General features: G+C 59.7%; 7 protein-coding genes across 7 annotated transcripts; 4 read left to right on the top strand and 3 right to left on the bottom strand.

Moving 5' to 3' along the window:
- Positions 1-137: 137 nt before the first annotated feature.
- Positions 138-2,366, bottom strand: FA10DRAFT_273745 (hypothetical protein; the record flags this gene model as incomplete). The annotated part of the gene is made up of 3 exons (XM_025523182.1): positions 2,134-2,366; positions 308-2,086; positions 138-268 (listed from the first exon to the last, which is right to left on the bottom strand). Exons 1-3 carry the CDS (start codon positions 2,324-2,326, stop codon positions 138-140), a joined length of 2,103 nt encoding a protein of 700 aa, XP_025380238.1. The 5' UTR covers positions 2,327-2,366.
- Positions 2,367-3,079: 713 nt separating this feature from the next.
- On the top strand, positions 3,080-4,241 carry FA10DRAFT_12616 (thiamine diphosphate-binding protein). The gene has a single exon (XM_025517954.1). The coding sequence runs from the start codon at positions 3,253-3,255 to the stop codon at positions 3,970-3,972; it is 720 nt and encodes a 239-aa protein (XP_025380237.1). The 5' UTR covers positions 3,080-3,252; the 3' UTR covers positions 3,973-4,241.
- FA10DRAFT_263750 (thiamine diphosphate-binding protein) lies at positions 3,853-4,993 on the top strand. Its single transcript, XM_025520355.1, has 2 exons — positions 3,853-4,239; positions 4,309-4,993. The coding sequence occupies exons 1-2, from the start codon at positions 4,010-4,012 to the stop codon at positions 4,919-4,921; spliced, it is 843 nt and encodes a 280-aa protein (XP_025380236.1). The 5' UTR covers positions 3,853-4,009; the 3' UTR covers positions 4,922-4,993.
- FA10DRAFT_263749 (hypothetical protein) lies at positions 4,934-7,773 on the bottom strand. The gene has a single exon (XM_025520354.1). It carries the CDS (start codon positions 7,718-7,720, stop codon positions 5,006-5,008), a length of 2,715 nt encoding a protein of 904 aa, XP_025380235.1. The 5' UTR covers positions 7,721-7,773; the 3' UTR covers positions 4,934-5,005.
- Positions 7,774-7,887: 114 nt separating this feature from the next.
- FA10DRAFT_298476 (hypothetical protein) lies at positions 7,888-9,395 on the top strand. Its single transcript, XM_025524602.1, has 2 exons — positions 7,888-8,249; positions 8,312-9,395. Exons 1-2 carry the CDS (start codon positions 7,940-7,942, stop codon positions 9,337-9,339), a joined length of 1,338 nt encoding a protein of 445 aa, XP_025380234.1. The 5' UTR covers positions 7,888-7,939; the 3' UTR covers positions 9,340-9,395.
- Positions 9,396-9,517: 122 nt separating this feature from the next.
- FA10DRAFT_263747 (hypothetical protein) lies at positions 9,518-13,539 on the top strand. Its single transcript, XM_025520353.1, has 2 exons — positions 9,518-10,027; positions 10,090-13,539. The coding sequence occupies exons 1-2, from the start codon at positions 9,549-9,551 to the stop codon at positions 13,439-13,441; spliced, it is 3,831 nt and encodes a 1,276-aa protein (XP_025380233.1). The 5' UTR covers positions 9,518-9,548; the 3' UTR covers positions 13,442-13,539.
- FA10DRAFT_263746 (P-loop containing nucleoside triphosphate hydrolase protein) lies at positions 13,390-16,761 on the bottom strand. The gene has a single exon (XM_025520352.1). It carries the CDS (start codon positions 16,663-16,665, stop codon positions 13,567-13,569), a length of 3,099 nt encoding a protein of 1,032 aa, XP_025380232.1. The 5' UTR covers positions 16,666-16,761; the 3' UTR covers positions 13,390-13,566.
- Positions 16,762-16,894: the final 133 nt, after the last annotated feature.

Genomic DNA, 16,894 nt, shown 5'->3' with positions numbered 1-16,894 from the left:
TAGGAGCTCGCAGTGACAGTAGTACTGTACCGTACAGTCAGTCAATCACGGTCATCGGGGCTTGCTTGGCACGGAGCTTTATACTGATAATGTATCACATTGAGGTCAAGACGACTACTACGTACTACTGGGGCACTTCATGCAGAGGGAACAACGGGTCGCTGCACCGTCGCCGGGGCTGCTGACGGCGCCGTCTGCTGTTGTTGTGGCTGCTGTGGCTGTTGCGGCTGCGGCTGCGGCTGCTGCTGCTGCTGCTGCTGCTGCTGTCCTGGTTGTTGCTGAACACCCCACGGTCCACGGTTCCCACCTCTTTGTCCGCCGCGCGGCTTGCCTCCCTGACCATCCTGTGCACCGTTCACGGCCGCGGTCGCATTGGCCGCAGCAGCAGCGGCGGCAGCAGCTTGCGCCTGTGCCACTGCCTTTTCGTCAGTGATGGGCAGGGGCTTGTTCTTGATGTGCTGCAGCGTCTGGTTCATTCGGATGCCTTGTCGCATGAACCACTCGCCAAACTTGCGTCCGACACGGCTCTCGGCAATGTGCACCATGCTGTCGTCGATGACAAAGTCGAGGTCACTCGTCGTCACCACCTCGCCCTCAAGCAGGCCGCCCTCGTTCCACTTGATGCTCCGGCTGCTGGCCTTGGCCACCATGAGCTCCTCGATCAGGTCGTCCTCGTCCACCTCGAGGAACGACGCCAGCTTGTCGGTGCCCAGCGTCGTGTAGAGTCGCAGGAACGATCGGATGTTGGCGTTGGACAGCTGGGTGCGAACGTCTGAGAGGAAGACACGGAGCTGGTGCTTGGCCGGGTCGCCCATGGGCGACTGGATGTAGACCTGGAGGGCCTCCCCGTCGTGGTACGGCGGTCCGTTGCCAGTGATAAACTTGGGGCAGGCGTAGAGGAACAGCTCCTCGAACGCAGCGAGACCCTCCTGACCCTTGCTCATCTTCGCGTACTGCTCCCCGTACTTTTCCCGCATCGCCGTCTGCACGTTCTCGTCGAGCCTCGTGGGGCAGAGAGCGCATGCAATGGCAAGGAGGGCGTACATGCGGTCGCCCATCTTGCTGATCTGGTCGTACTGCCAGCTCCTCGTGTGGTACTGCCGGAGCCGCATGATGAAGACGAGAATGTGGGAGAGACACCGGATCGCATCGGGATACCGCCGCAGCATCAGGTAGGCGAAGCCGACATAGTAGTAGCAGGTGACGTGGCACGCCGTCACTTTGTTGATCGACGGCATGCTGGCCGCACCGGGCGAGGGATTCGCCACCTGCGACTTCTTGTGCAGGTCGACGTGGTCAAGCATCTTGAGCGCCAGTGTGTAGTCGCCAAGGAGGACGTGCACGCGGAGGAGACCAATGATGGAGAAGTAGCCGAGCTGCTTGTACAGCGGCCGGTCGCCAAAGTCACCCGCCACCTCGTCGGGATCGTTACCCTCCTGGACGGCCTGGAGCTGCTCGATGATCTTGCTCTTCTGGATCAGCGAGTAGAGGACGTTGAGGACCGAGTAGCTGCTCCACACGCCGCCGTCCTGGAGGAGCACCAGCTCGTCCTCGGTCTTGTCCGACGCTCGGTTGCGCCACTGCGAGTACGACTGGAACTGGTAGATGAACTCGTCGACAATGTCCCAGAGCCACTGCGAGGGCAGCTCGAGAGCAACGGGGCCCTCGCTGTTGAGCACAAAGTTGAAAAAGTCGCAGTAGTTGTCGTAGCTGTGGAACCGGTCCTCGCCGTCGGGAGAGAGGCGCGAGTAGACGTGGCGGTACCACAACTCTCGGTAGAGGGTGAGGAACTTCTGGTCGTCGCCCACGAGGGGAGCAATCGTCTCGGCATCCGGCCACTCGCTCCTCTGGTAGAACTTGTCCGTGAGCCTGTTCCAGCTGGCTTCGTATGCGGACGTGATTTCGGCCACATTGCCGTTGGACACGGCCTGGTGGAAGAGGATGATGTACTTGCGGACCGCGTCAGGGACTTGTGCGAGGGCTTGTGCGGCTGCCTGTTGCGCAGCCTGCGCGGCCGCGAGCTGCTGCTGCATCTGAGCCTCTGCCATTGCTGCATCAGCGTCTTCTCTGTCAGCTTCGATTTCATCTATCACACAAAAGTGGGATCTGTCTCCCCTCCTTTCCTACACTCACCACTCTCGTCAATGAATGCGCCATCAGCGCCGTAGTCGTCGGGGATGCCGAGATCGACATCGCCATCATCCCCGATGAACTCGTCGTCGTCCACCTCCTGCCCGTAGTAGGCGGCTTGCTGCTGGCTCGCCGCTGCAAGCGCAGCCTGGTGCTGCTGTTGCTGGAGCTGCTGCTGCTGCATCAGTCCGGCCATGTCTATGGTGCTTTGCTTCTCGTGACGAGGTGAAGAGGCCGAAACTTCTTAAGAAAAGTCGCGCGCGCTCTCTGTTCACCACCCATAGCTCGTTTCGGCCGAAGACCGCGGTAGAGATCACGTGATGGTCGCACTTGTCAACGACGGCGACGACGAGGGTGATGGCGAGCACGATGGCAATGGCTGCCATCAAGAGGATAGCAGATGCAGCGAAGGAGGCCTCAAGCAAAGACTGGCATGTGTACCGAATGCTTCTCTCCAATGGGATGTAGGATGCGAAAAGCGAGACAACATCTCGTCTACTCCGGTAAGTCATCTCTATAGCTGTATTCGTTGCTAAAATTGTTGTCGTCGGCGCTTCGTTGAGCAGCAACATCGCCGACAAGTCCAACAGAGGAGCAGCGTTGCTACCTAAGATCCAGAGTATGAGTGAAGACGCGGCTCTGTACGTTCTTACAAAGGGGCAACAACCCAATATTCGGGCAAAAGCAACAAGTAGGTCAGTCAAGGTGAAGGTCGGGCTTTTGTACCATCGTGGCCCTGTGCGTCGTATTAAGGTGAGTGAGCTCGCATGGAACTGAGTTTCTGAATGAGACCCTATGACAGATGCTGTCCCGTAGAATCTGCGTACCATCATCAAGCCCGAGCGTACTTCTTTCTTACGTTTTCAAGCTTCTCCTCAAGTGTAGTCACAGCGATATTGATATTATCTAATTCAGACACATGGTTCCTTATGGAGACACCGTTAATCCCAGAAACTCATGGGAAAGAACATGGAACATGCCCCTTCTTGGCAGGTGAGATGGGTAAAGGCAGGATCACCGTAAAGAAAATGAGTGATCGCCTTCCCCGGAATCCTGGCCGCGGACGCGTCTTCCGTCGAGAAGAGGGCGAGTCTAAAATCCCCCGCAGGGAACAAAAGGCACATGCCGTCGTTCTCGAGATCGGATGCCTCTGCTATCAAGACCTTCTTCCACTTAAAAGATACATCACCACCCGCCGCTGACGCCTTGCTTGACACAATGCTGCGGGGCGCCTCGACAGTCGCTCGGCGCTGCGCCCATGCGCGCGTCATGCGAGCCCCGACAGCAGCGATGAGCACGTCGGCGATCCGCCTGTCGGATTCGAGTTCAAGCTCGAGCTCGAATTCGAGCTCTCACCTGCCCGGCTATCCCTCGTCGCCATTCCTCTCCTCGCTAAAGGACTCGATCTTTGACTCTGTCCGAACGAGCACTTCGCCTGCGAACAATCCATCAAAATCATCGATCCCCACCTTCCGGCTGCTAGACTCGCACGGCTCGCTCCTCGAAGGCGTCTCCGAGGAGTCGCTTGAGCTCACAAAGGAGGAGGCCGTCAAGATGTACGAGCACATGCTCCTCCTTCCCGCCCTCGATGTAATTCTGTACAATGCGCAGCGACAGGGCAGGATCAGCTTCATGATGACCAGCCACGGCGAGGAGGCGGCCATCATTGGCAGCGCCTCGGGCCTTGGCGCGCAGGACGAGGTGTTTGCGCAGTACCGCGAGATGGGCGTGCTCCTCTGGAGAGGCTTCTCGCTGGACCAGGTCATGAGTCAGGTGGGTCTGACGATCAAATCTAGCTCCTGTCAGTCCGTAGCCATCTCACCTCGCCTTCTCCTTGTGTGATGAATTCCAGGTCTTTGGCGCCCATGACGACCTGGGCATGGCCCGTCAGATGCCGATCCACTTTGGCTCCACGGCCCACCACTTCCACACCATCTCGAGCCCCCTGGCGACGCAGATCCCGCAAGCGGCCGGCTCGGGCTATGCACTGAAGCGGACAAAGGGCCGCGAGGACGACGTGGCCGTCTGCTTCTTTGGCGAGGGTGCCGCGAGCGAGGGCGACGCGCACGCGGGCATGAACATGGCTGCCACGCTCAAGTGTCCTGTCCTGTGAGCAAGAAATTCTCGTTTCCCTTCCTTTCTTTTCTCACGAACGAGAGCTTAATTGGCTCGTGACAGATTCATCGTCCGCAACAACGGCTTTGCCATCTCGACGCCCTCGTCGGAGCAGTACGCCTCGGACGGCATCGCGGCGCGCGGGCCCGCCTACGGCATCTCGACGATCCGCGTCGACGGCAACGACGTCCTGGCCGTGCGGTCGGCGGTGCGGCACGCGCGACGCGTCGCCGCAACGGAGAAGCGCCCATTTCTGATCGAGTGCATGACCTACCGCGTGGGCCACCACTCGACGTCGGACGACTCGTCGGCCTACCGGTCCAAGCAGGACGTCGACGACTGGAAGCGCAAGGACAACCCGCTGCACCGCTTTCGCCATTTCATCCAGCAGCGCGGCTGGTGGGACGACGCGCAAGACGAGGCTGTCCGCCTTGACTACCGTAAGCGCATCATCCGCGCCCTCGAGGTGGCCGAGAAGAAGAAGCGGCCGAGCCTGAGCTCCATCTTTGACGACACCTACGACGCTGTGCCGCAGAACCTCAAGGAGCAGCGCGAGGACTTGGCGCGGCTACTCGACAAGTACGGCAAGGGCTATGAGCCCTGGGCAAAGGAGCTTGCCAAGTACGAACAAGAGGGCAACGACATGCGCCCCTATCTCACACCAGAGGACAAGTAAAAGAGCAGCAGCCCCTCCTTTTCACCTTTTGTAATTTCATTTGCTTGCAATGATATAAGAGAGAGAACAGAGCAGAGCAGACGTCTACTTTCGGAACCAGCCTCCGAGCCAGCCGCCGCCGCCGCCGGCCTTCTTGTTGGCTTCCTCCTCTGCCAGGGCACGCTCCTCCTCCTCGGCCAGCGCATTGCCTGGATCGTAGGCAGCCCCCGCCGAGGACATGGACGCCTGCATGACGTCGTACTCGTCCGTCGTCGCCAGGCTCTGGGTGCGCCCGTGTCCGCCGCCGCCATCGACGAGCGACATCGAGTCGGAGATGGTCATGCCTCGCTCCTCGTCCTCCCTGTAAGTATCCGCAGCCGCCGCCGCCGCCGCCGCTGCGGCCGTGGCTGCCGACGACGACAGCGACGACGGCGACTGGCCCAGGAATGCCTGCAGCTCCTCCTCGAGGTCGTCCTGGCGCTGCTCCGTGAGCCGGCAGGCCTCCTCGACATCGATGGGGTCGAAGTCGACGTGCTTGCCCGTCAGGTCCCGGATCGCCTGGCCAGCCTTGGTGTCGCCCGACGCCGCCTTTCCCTTGCCCTTGGTCTTCTTGCTCGGTGCTGCTGACGAAGACGACAGGCCACCGACGACGGGCCGCACGAGCTGCACGCCCCTCTGCGAAAAGAAGAGGCCCCGCTGCGCCTGCAGCCGCAGCTTCTCGATCTCGGCCTCGCTCCGCAGCATCGTCTCCTCCGACAGCACCCGCGGGGGCATCTCCTCGTCGCCAGCGCCGCGCACATCGTCGACGAGATCCGTGGCCTGGCGAGCCTGCCTCACAAACAGACTTGCGCGGAGCAGGATCAGGAGCGACTCGGAGTAGGCATTGGACAGCAGGTAGGCCCTGGCCAGGTGGCGCAGCAGCTCGGCGCGGTACAGGGCCGACTTGGCCTCGACGAGCGACGACACGTCCGGGTTCGCTTCGACGAGGCCCAGCGACGAGACCGTGAGCAGCGACACCTCAGAGTTGTCCAGCAGTCGCGCAATGCCAGGGACGGCACGGGCAGACCGGCGGCGAGACTTGGCCTCGCTCGTGGCAAGGAGTCTCTTTGCCTTTTCCGACGCCTTTTGCCCCCTGATCTTGCGGGTGCCGCTCCGGCCAGGACGCCTGACGCTCTTTCGCGAGCCAGCCTTCTTGGAGACAGGCCTGGGGGTGGCCCTCTTCTTGCCATTGACTTGCCGCCTCTTGACCGGCGCTTGACCTGCCTTTCTGGGCTTTGCATTCGCCGACCCGCTGCTCTTCAGTGCAGCAAGCCTCTTTTCGAGCGTCTCCCTTGCCCTCTTCTGACGGCGCTCGGCCTTCTTCTCGACCTCCTCGACCAGGTAGGCGTTCCTGGCGATGCGCACAGCCAGCAGCTTGTACATGAGGTACTCGTGCGCGTTGACCAGGTCGATGCTCTTGGCTTCGTATCGCGTCGAATGGCTCTTCGACAGCGCTTCCTGGTTGTCGGCGACGAGCCGGCGTGCCACATCCTCGGCCTCGGTCAGAGCGGCCAGTGCGCCGTCGTAGGGGTCCATCTCCGTCTTTGCCCCGGCGCCAGAAGCCAGCGAGGTCGTCTTGGTCGCAGAGGCAGCGGGAGACTTTGCATCGCTCGTCGAAGCCCTCTTCTTTGCGCTTCGCTGCGCGCTCGTCAGTCGCTGCCTCGTGTTTCCTCGCTGCTTCTTCGACGGCGCATCATCGGCCGCCGTGGTCGACGAGGTGGCAGCTGTGACCTTGTGGTGCTGCTCCTCCTCGATGGCCTTGGTCAGATTTTCTTCGGCAGAGCGGACGCGCACGATGACATCGACGAGCTCGGCGTTGCGGATCGGGATCTTCTTTCCATGGAAGTCGAGCTCGACGACGTTCTTCGATGCCGCCTTGCCCGTCTTTTGCTTCTCGGCTTCGAGCTCCTCGACGAGCTTCGAGTAGCCGGGGACCACCCTCTCGCACGTCTCGGCAGAAGCCTGGGAGGCAGCAACCTTGTCCATGTCCTGCTCCGTCTCGTCGAGCTGGTAGGCGCTGTAGCGGAGCTGTGCCTCGGTTGTGTCGACGAAGCTGTTGGCCAGTGCCTCTGCCCTGCTGCTCTTGCTGCATTCAGCCACGTTCTGGAGCAGGCGCCGAGCGACGCTGAGCTGCTCCATCGAGACCTTCCACTTGTCCTTGTCGAAGGACTCGTTGCCTCGGATTAGCGCGCTGTATGCGGCCGCCTGCGCGCGCGAGACCACGTCGACGCGCTCGGCACCGAGTGCCGAGAGGAGCGAGACGAGGTCCTGGGCCCACGCGACGGCTTTGCGTGCGCGAGACAGGCCACGCCGGCGCAGCGAGGTGTCCTGGTCCTTGTCAAACGACTCCTGGCGGAGCTCTTGCGAGAATGCCCAGGCACGCTCCGCCTCAAAGAGCAGCAGCTGCGCAGGCCTGTCGTTGACGACGTCTTGGACCTTGATCTCCTTCTTGGTAAAGACGTTACCCTTTCCCTTGTTCGCCTCCGACTGCGCGGCGGCGCTCTGCGCTCGTTGCTTCTGCTTCTTTGACAACTGCTTGTTGTCCCTCTTCTTGCCTGCCTTGCCCGTGGCGCGACCCGTCTTGCCGTCGTTGTGCGTGAGATGGAGCGACTGGCGGAGCCGATGCACCTTTTCCGTGCAGAAGCGACGGTAGCGCGCATAGTCCTGCTGGCGCATGCCGTGCTCGTTGCGCGCCTGGTTGATCAGCTCGAGCAGGTCGAGCGTGACCGCAGGGCCTTCCGACTCGGCCGCCTCAGAGGCCTTGGTGAGGTCCACATCCATCGTCGGTGACTGCTTCCTAGTTGTTGGAAAGCTCAAGAAGGAAACGACCGACCGTATCGTGCGAGCAAAGGCCTCGCCAGTTGCAGCCTTCTTTCCACAGAAATCCACGTGGAGAGATATTCCACCCTCTCTCGCTCACTTTTTGATTTTGGCCTTTCTGGTCAAAAGTTGGTCTCCACCGACGCAAGCAAGCGGCCACGGAGGGCCAATCCAGCAGCCATGTCGTCGGCTCCTCGAGTCCAGCGGGCGGCGACGCGCTACCGGCCGGGCAAGGCGCCCGCTGGTGCGAACCAGCAGCCGCTCGACTCGGATTCTGACGAGTCCGAGTCTGAGCTGCAGCCAACGCAGAAGCAGAAGCAGCAGCCGAAAGAGGAAGAGGTGGACCTGTCGACGGGCATCAAGGCGCTCCAGGACCGGCAGCAGAGACGGACGGCGGGTATCGTGATCCAGCAGGGCGCGAGCGTGCCTAGTCTGAAAGATGTCCAGGTCGGCAAGAAGGAGGAAGTCGAAGAGAGCAGCGACGAATATGGTGAGTGTTGTCTTCCTAAAGATGTCGATGTTCTGCTGAGCCGGAGCGTGCTGCTGTGGCAGAGACGGACACGGATGAGGAAGAGCCGCCGAAATCTGTCTTTCGACCGAAAGCGGCAGCCGCCGGTGTCGCAGCTCCACCACCTGTCACGGCTGGTGCCGCCCAGAAAGAAGAATCGTCGGAATACGAGACGGACAGCGAGGAGGAGGAGTCCTCGGAGGAAGAAGAGGCGCCCAAACCGCTGCTCAAGCCTCTGTTTCAGTCAAAGAAGCAGCGCGAGTCTTCAGCGCCGAAAGCGGCCGAGGCAGGCGGCATCGATGCAAAGATGGCAGCAGGAGCAGGAGCAGATGGCGACGACGAAGAAGCCAAGGCGCGTGCACAGGCCGAGGCGCGCCGAATGGAGTCGCATAACCTCGCCGCGGAGCGTATCAAACGCGAGGTACTCGAAGCGGCCGCTGCGAAAGAGGCTCAGACGGATGTGGACGACACGGACGGCCTGGATCCCGACGCCGAATTCCAGGCCTGGCGGATCCGGGAGCTGGAGCGCATCAAACGAGACCGCGAGGCTGCGTCTGCGCGTGAGGAAGAGAGGGAGGAGATTGAGCGCCGGCGAGCCATGCCTGAGGCTCGGCGCCTCCAAGAGGACATGGAGCATGCCAAGAAGACGAGAGACGAGAAGGTCCGGGGCAACGCAGGCTTTATGCAGAAGTACTACCACAAGGGAAGCTTCTTCCAGGATTTCGACATTCTTAAAAAGAGAGACTACACAGAGGCGACGGAGGGCGCCGTCGACAAGAGCCTGCTGCCAAAGGTGATGCAGGTCAGGGACTACGGAAAGGCGAGCAGGAGCAAGTGGACCCATCTGGCAAACGAGGACACGTCGAGGAGGCAGGAGGATCCGCGCTGGAAGGGCATGTCGAGGCGCGACGAAGAAGGGAGAGATGGGTCTCAGAGGAGGAGAGACGAGACAAAGACGGGGGCGAACCGCGCAGACATTCGCAGGGGCGAACAGCGGCAATGGGGAGGCGAGCGACGCAGATCGCGCTCCCCAGACCGTTCCAGGCGACGAGAAGACGAGCCACGCCGTTGATGGAAAGCACACCTGCACTCATGTACTGTACTTGTACCATTCATTGCCAATTGTGCCATTTTTTCATTGTCACCTTCGAAAACTTGTTCATGAGACATTGGCATGGGTCGCTCCACGAAACGCGTCTGTCCTTCGATGAAACTAACTTTTTCTGGCGTGTTGCTCTCGAGACCACTTTACCTCCCTCTCTGCACCGCGTGCGACTGGCGATGATGCTCCGAGGGGCCACCGCAGCGCAGCCGGGGCTCCACCCGCTCCCTCGGCTCGATCGGAAGCATGCCTTTGATCTCTCGACGCCGAGATTGCTCGATGTGCGCGCGCTTCAGAACCGGATATCGCTGCCCTTCGACGTGGACGTGCAGGCGGACACGGCTGGCGGAATCGACGGCGGCGATGATGCGCTAGGACGATGGGCCAAGGACAAGCGGAGCGCCTCGACTGCCAAACTTATTGGCAGCCTCGTCCAGCAGGATCGCAAGGAGAGCAAGGACGGACGAGGACAGCGCCTGGCCGACCACCTGGGCGAGGCGAGTGGCAGGGCCGAGCCTGGTCCTAGCCGAATACCGCCAGCAGCTTCATCGTTGGTCTCGTGGGACTCGCTGAGGGATGATGTGCAATATGCCCGCTTCTTGACAGATGTACAGAGGGGAGGCTGGGACGATACGCAGCTGGACGAGGCCGTCATGTGGTGAGTTGTTTGTCTGATGGCACGCTGCGTCCTTACGCTGACAAGCTTAGCTGCCACTGTAGTTCGCTCATTGGGCCGTTGAATCAAGAGGAGGGCGAAGTGGTGATTCCAGCACCAGCGCACTTTAGAGGCTCTGTGCTTGCATCGCTCGTCAAGACAGCATGTGGCCAGGTCTCGGCGCACTTTGCGTGGGACGAGAGAGATGCCCGCTTTACCTGGGCAGAGACGTTGCAGCGAGACTTGCGCGCACAGGAGAAGCGACGGCTGAGAAGAGCGATCAAGAAGGCAAAGGGAATGACAGGCAAAAGGGCAAGAGAACGTCAGGCATTGGTGGAACAGCTCGATGCTGTGAGGTTGTCAAGCCCCGAAGACGAGATCATCTGGAAGGGCAAGGAGCGCATACATGGTCTGACCGAAGAGGCGTCCGAGGCTGTCGTGAGCCGCTTTCTTGACATCGGGTCACTGCAAAGAAGGCTGTATGGCCGCATCGAAGATCTCAGAAGAAAGGTGCCGGCGGCCAGGAAGAAGAGCCGGGACGAGAGTGACGACGATGAGGAAGACTTGACGATGTTCCAGCCGCCACACGAAGCATACGCCTTAGCCAGCAGCCTGTCCTCCGTCTTGGACTGGATCTCTGGCGAACTGCAAGAATGGTCGGCCGCCGTTCCTCCAGACGCTGCTTTGTCGTCTGCACGTCAGGACCTCGAAGTCATTCACCTCTTGCTCAGCTCGCTCGCCGATATGTGTGCCTGCTCGATGTCAAGACTGCCGCCTTTTCGCTTCATGACAAGGCCGCCTGCGAAAGACAGCAGCATTGGTCGCGTTGACACGCATGCCGCAACGGTGCAGACGACACAGCTTCTCAATCTTGTCCATTCGCACATGCATGCAGTCCTGGCCTCGTCTGCCCCACCATTGGTTCAAGGTGTGTGGTCATACCTGCTCGCCACAACGACGCGAACGTGGCGAGAACAGCTGGCCACATGGGTTGGATGGCCGTGCCCTCCTGAAGCAAAGCAGGAAGACGCTGTCGAGAGGCAGATGTTGGTCGAGAGGGAAAAGAGACAGGCGAAAGAGGAGATCTGGAGCGAGGAAATGGCGCGGTGTGAGCCCTGGCCTGGAGCAGAGGTCGAGTGGGCGTGGGACGAGCGAGGGGAAGAGGACGTTGGCTACATCCTCCGGCCTTCACGGTTGCCGGCCATGCTTCCGTTACACTCTGCGAGGGATGTGCTCGAGGCCGGAAGGGCGCTGCGCTTGCTGCGGAGGGCAGCGCCGCCCGGCCATCCTCTTCTCACCTCTTTGGACGGAAGGGTCGGCCTGGAGGTCGTCGCAACATCACGCTCATCAAACAGCCAGCGAGGGCCGATCCCGGTGCCTTCCTGGACTTGGTCAGACGTCGAGCTGAGGAAGAGTGGCGTAGCAGTCGAGACGCGCGTGCGCGAACTTCAGCGAGAGATCGCACGATGGCGCAGAGTACGGGGACAACGAAGCGGTGGTCGTCCTTCCTCCGCCTCGGACACAAATGCAATATCTTTCCCTCGCTATTCGGCCCTTCCAGCACATGGGATACTAACAGCTGGCAACGCTATCGAAGGCGGCTTTCAGCAGCACAATCATCTATCGAAGCCGAGCTCGCTTCCCTCTGCACTGTCAAAGGATCTTGAAAGGGCTATGCTTGTCTTCGACGCACTGCCCGGAGAGGCTCTCGATGACAAAGAGGATGGGGAGAAGGAGATTCCGCAGGCAGACACGCTTCTTGAGCACATTGCGTACGCACTCGAGACGGCGTCTGCCTCAGACGGTCGCAGCCGTCACAACACCTCGCTGCTCCCACCTACCAGCCTGGGCTTGGCGTCGCTAACGGAAGCATCGATCATCGCCCCTCTCCTTCAATGGTCCCGCCTCATCAACTCGAGCCTGATCAGCGTCTTTTTCCGCGACCTGGGCCTCGCCACCTACCTCGAGACGTGCCGACGATTCCTTTTGCTGGGCAATACCCGATTTGCTGAGCGGATCGCAGAGGTCCTGTTTGATGTCGACTGGCTCGATCAGGACGATGAGGAGCGAGGTCAAGAGGGCGAAGGTGTGGGACTGAGCAAGATGCTAAGAAAAGAACCATCTTGGCCTCCAAGCGGCGGATCTCAGCTCTCGTCGGCGCTTAATTTTGTCGTGCTGGAAACGGTCGCCGAGCTGAAGACTACCGACGCCGTGCCTTCCGAAAGAACGACGCACGATGAAGAGACGCTCAGCGCCGAGAAGCTCGCGATTCGAGATCTCGATGATCGTCTTTCCTTTGCAGTCGTCCGTCCGGATAAAGGCGGCAAGGCGAATGCAGATGCGGCCTGGCGTGATCGGAGGAATGTCGAGGCACTTGATTGGCTCACCTTGAGCTTCCACCCACCCCCGCTCATCGCGCCGCTCCTCACGCCGCAGACCCAAGAATCGTATCGCCGCCTCTTCAACCACTTGCTAAAGCTCATGCGGGTCAGGCATGTGCTTGACTTGGTATTCCGAAAGATTTGCTCGAGTCGCCAGAGTACAGCTTTGGGTCAAGGACAGGAAAGGGCGCAAAGGCACATCTTGGCATTCCGCTTCGAGGCGCAACACGTCGTGGACCTTTTGCAGGCTCATTCGTCAGAGGTGGCTGTCGGACAGCGGTGGGAGAGCTTCATGGCTCGGCTGGACCAGCTGAGACGCGAGGCCGAAGAGCGCGACACAGAGGCCTTTGTCGATGATGGCGATGCCTTTGAGGAAGAAGAAGGAGAGATCGACGAGGACGAAAGCATCGCCAATGACGAGGAGCAGGACGGGGACGAAGAGAATCCTGCCGCTACCGCTGACGAAGGGGCTGCTAGTACGCGACGGAGAATGGAGATCAAGGACGTCTTCAGCCTGGCGAGGTACCACGAATGGACACTGGAACGCATGGTCTCTGGATGTTTTCTGGGCTCGTCGAAGAAGAGGGGCGGACAGCGCGGCGGCAAGATCTACGAAATCATTGAGGAAATAATGAATCTCGTGCTGGCCTTTGGCGATTTTGTGCTCACGAGAGCTACAAAGAAAGAAGCGATCTTGGAGGAAGAAGAGGAGGCGCGACTCGAGAAGCTGCACAAGAGGTTCAGATCGAGGGTGGCGCTCCTCGGAAAAGCCCTCGAAGTCGTCTTGGAGCACTCTTCGTCGGGCTCGAACGCAGCGGCAGGCTCGACATTGTGGCGGCAGAAGGCCAGCACAGCGGAGCCCGACTCTCTGGCGTCGTTGGAACTACAGAGGCAGGAGGAAGAGGCCCAGCGGGATCTTCTCGAGCTCCAAAGGGACAGTGGTGGAAACCTGAAGGGCAGCGAGACCGAAGCGATCCGGTGCCTCATCCTCGGCTTGTCTTCCATTCAGACAGGTTCTGGTAGACTAAAGAGCTGACTGTAACATTGGTAATTACGAAATATTGCTAGAGGACTGGCAACGATTGCCGTCCCTCGGGATGGCTTTCGTGATGTATTGTACTGTACAATTGGCTAATAAAATACAGGGCAGCACAGGACATCTTAGCCAAACGTCTGTGAAGCCCTTGGCGCTCTCTTCTGCTTCGACAGCCTCCAGTCGTCCTGTGATGTGGCGTATCGGTCGAAGAGAGGCTGAATCTTCTCTGCCTTTTTCCTCTTGGAGATGGTCGCGACATTGGCCCGCCTGAAAAATCGAGGGGCGAGCTGGACGAGCCATTCGGGGTCGATGGCCGTCACCTCCCTTGCCCATTCCTTGGAGCTCATGACGACTTCGTGGTAGATGAGCACGTCCGGCGGCTTGTTGAAGAGCGCCGACGAAGGGTGGATGTAGATAGTCTGCCCGCCCTCGGCAAGACACTTGTACCCTTCCTGCGGATCCCTCTTGGCAGCGTTGCGGAAGAAGCCAGCTACAAGTGCTTTGCGAACTCGGTTCAAATCCTTTCCGCAGGAGATGACATCGTGCTGGTAGCGATCCATGATACCCAACAACTGCTTGCGGACGTCCTGCGCTCTTCGGAGGCTTCTGCTCTGGACAAAGTTTGCACTGCACCAGGAGTCTGCATAGCCGCTGGCGGACCACCCTTTGTAGACGTTTAGAAGCGTCAGGTGATCGCCATCGACGTGAGAAAGCTGGGCCTTCCTGGCATCTGCCTGTGCCTGTTGTTCCTTTGGTCGACTAAAGACGTTCTGGACGCTGAGCATAGCGACGATGGTAAGGATCTCTTCCGAACAGCCGAAATCGACCGAAGCAATAAGGGTCTTGGCAAGCTGCGGTTCCATCGGGAAGTCGGCCATCTTGCGTCCCAGTCGTGTGAGCAGGCCTTCATCGTCGAGAGCAGACAACGCATAGAGGGTTTCGAGGGCTGTGAGGAGCGTCTGGTTGGCTGGTGGATCCATGAAGTCGAAGTTGAGGAGGTCGTTGATGCCCATAGCCTTGAGCATCAGGATGGTCGAGGCCAAGTTTTGCCGCTGAATATCCGGAATGGAGTTCGGCAGCATCTCGTTACGATAGGCCGCCTCGGTGTAAAGGCGGTAGCATTTGCCAGGCCCAGTGCGGCCTGCTCGGCCAGAGCGCTGTCGAGCTTGTGCCTGCGAGATGGGCGTGACAACGAGGCTGTCCATGCCGAGACGCGCGTCGTAGGCATTCTGCTTGACAAAGCCAGGGTCAATGACGTAGTAGACACCATCGATGGTGATGCTCGTTTCGGCGATGTTTGTGGCCAAGACGACCTTTCTCGCACCAGGAGGTGCTGGCTCGAAGATGCGCGACTGCATCTCTGACGGCAGGGCAGAGTAGACCGGTAAGATAATGAGCTCGGGTACACTTGGACCAAGGGCCTTCATGCGCTCATAGAGAATCTCGCAGCTCGTATCGATCTCCTCCTGACCGGTCAAAAAGACAAGAATGTCACCTTGGGGCTCCGAGAGATGGATCTGCATCACAGTGATGAGAGACGCATCGAGGTAGTCGGGCTCTGGCTCCTTCGTGTACAGGACCTCGACCGGGTACGTTCGTCCCGGAATGGTGAAGATCGGGCATTCGAAGAAGTAGTTTGAGAACTTCTCGGCGTCGAGCGTGGCAGAGGTTACGATGAGTTTGAGATCTGGTCGACGTTTGAGCGTCTTTTTGAGCAAGCCGAACAGAACGTCTGTAGCAATCGTGCGCTCGTGCGCCTCGTCGAGGATGATGACCGAGTAGTTGGAGGCGTCCGAGTCAATCAGGCACTCTCGCTGAAGCATACCGTCGGTCATGTACTTGATGCGCGTCTCTGGACTGGTACAGTCCTCGAAGCGAATCGTGTAGCCCACCTCTTGTCCGACTCGGCAGCCAACTTCCTCGGCTACGCGCTTTGCGACACTGACAGCAGCCACACGCCTGGGCTGCGTGCAGCCGATCTTGCCTCGGTCCGCAAATCCTTCTTCGGCCAGGTACTGTGTCATTTGCGTAGTCTTTCCCGAGCCTGTGTCACCGACGACAACGAGGACCTGGTTGTCGCGGATGGCCTGCACCAGCTGCTGACGCAGTTTGAAGATGGGAAGGCTCTCGCGCTGCTCTGTCATGCTAAGCTTTGTGGCTCTACCGAGCGGAGCCAATTTGTCAATCGTCTCCTTTCTCCACGCAGGCAAGTCTCGCGCTCTCTGCCCCGCTGTGGCACCGCGAAGGTCTTGCGCGAATTTGCGCTCGTGCTGCTGCGCCATTGGATCTTGCCATCCCGAGGTCATATCGCGTGTCTCTGCATCTGCTTGCTCCTGAATTTCCTGCTGCCGAAGATCCCTCCGCTCCTTGGCTAAACTGGCACCCTCCAGCGCGGCACGGTTGAGCGCACCGTCTGGTGCCTTTACGATCTTGACGGGGGACAGCTCGAGCGAGGATGCCTCGTGCCCAGCAAGGAACGGCGCCTTCTTCTCGTTGACCTCGATGTCGATTTCCTCGTCGGGATTGATCACTTTGCGACTCGTGGACGGCGTGGCAAACTCCTGCTCTTCCATCAACTCGGGAAAGTCGCTGGCTTGTGCAACGCCGGACGCGATGAGCTGCTTGATGTTCCACCGCTCTGGGCTGGTCAGCCGCTTTCCGGAGCTGCGACTGGATGTCTCTTCCATCGGTGCGTTGCGACGAGGGGACCTGGATCTGTAGCTCTGGCGTTTATAGTTGCCCGGTGTGTCGCGGATATCACGGCGTGAGGGTACGTCGCTTCGCCTCGAAGCGTCTCGTCGTGCGGAAGCGTCGACGTAAGACGGAACATCGCGCTGCATTTTTCGCATCTTGCGGTCCACATCATCCCAGTCGCCATTAGCGACGTCGGCGGAGCGCTTTTCAGGCCTCGACGACGAATCCTTGGGGGGTCGGCTGGAAGGCTTTGCAGAGTCCTTTGACTTGCTTCGGTATTTTGGGTGCATCGTGCGGATCAGGCGGTCAATGTTGTCGACAAAGCTGGCAGGAAATTCTGCGCCGAAGCTGCCGAGCTTGGATCTGAAGTCGTTAAGGTCCTTGGACTCCTCATGGAGCGAAATGGCGAACTCAGCCGCGAGCCGATCGTTTCGTGCATCATCTCGTCCGAGATGGTTGAGGAACTCGTTTGAAATCTTGGAGGTGAGCGAGAGGAGCTCCAAGCGCTCGAGATCGTCACCCTTCTTCATAGTGAGGGTCCAGCCAGTCTGCGCTACTGCCTTGGGCTTGACTTTGGGAAAGAGAGAGCTTGCCGAGAGCAGGGGACTGCTGAACGGAAGGTGGCGGTAGACTGGAAAAGTCATTGATCGCACTCACTTGGCCCTCGTCGAGAAGTCCAAAATCTGCTTCTCACGTGGATGAAAGCGCCGAAAACAGATGCGATTTCGCGCGCGTAATTTTGTCGTCACTTTTTGGGTG

This window comes from Acaromyces ingoldii (genome assembly GCF_003144295.1).
Source record: "Acaromyces ingoldii strain MCA 4198 unplaced genomic scaffold FA10scaffold_1, whole genome shotgun sequence".
NCBI lineage: Eukaryota > Fungi > Basidiomycota > Exobasidiomycetes > Exobasidiales > Cryptobasidiaceae > Acaromyces > Acaromyces ingoldii.
The sequence above is the reverse complement of the archived record's forward strand: the minus strand, read 5'-3'. Positions and strand labels throughout refer to the sequence as shown.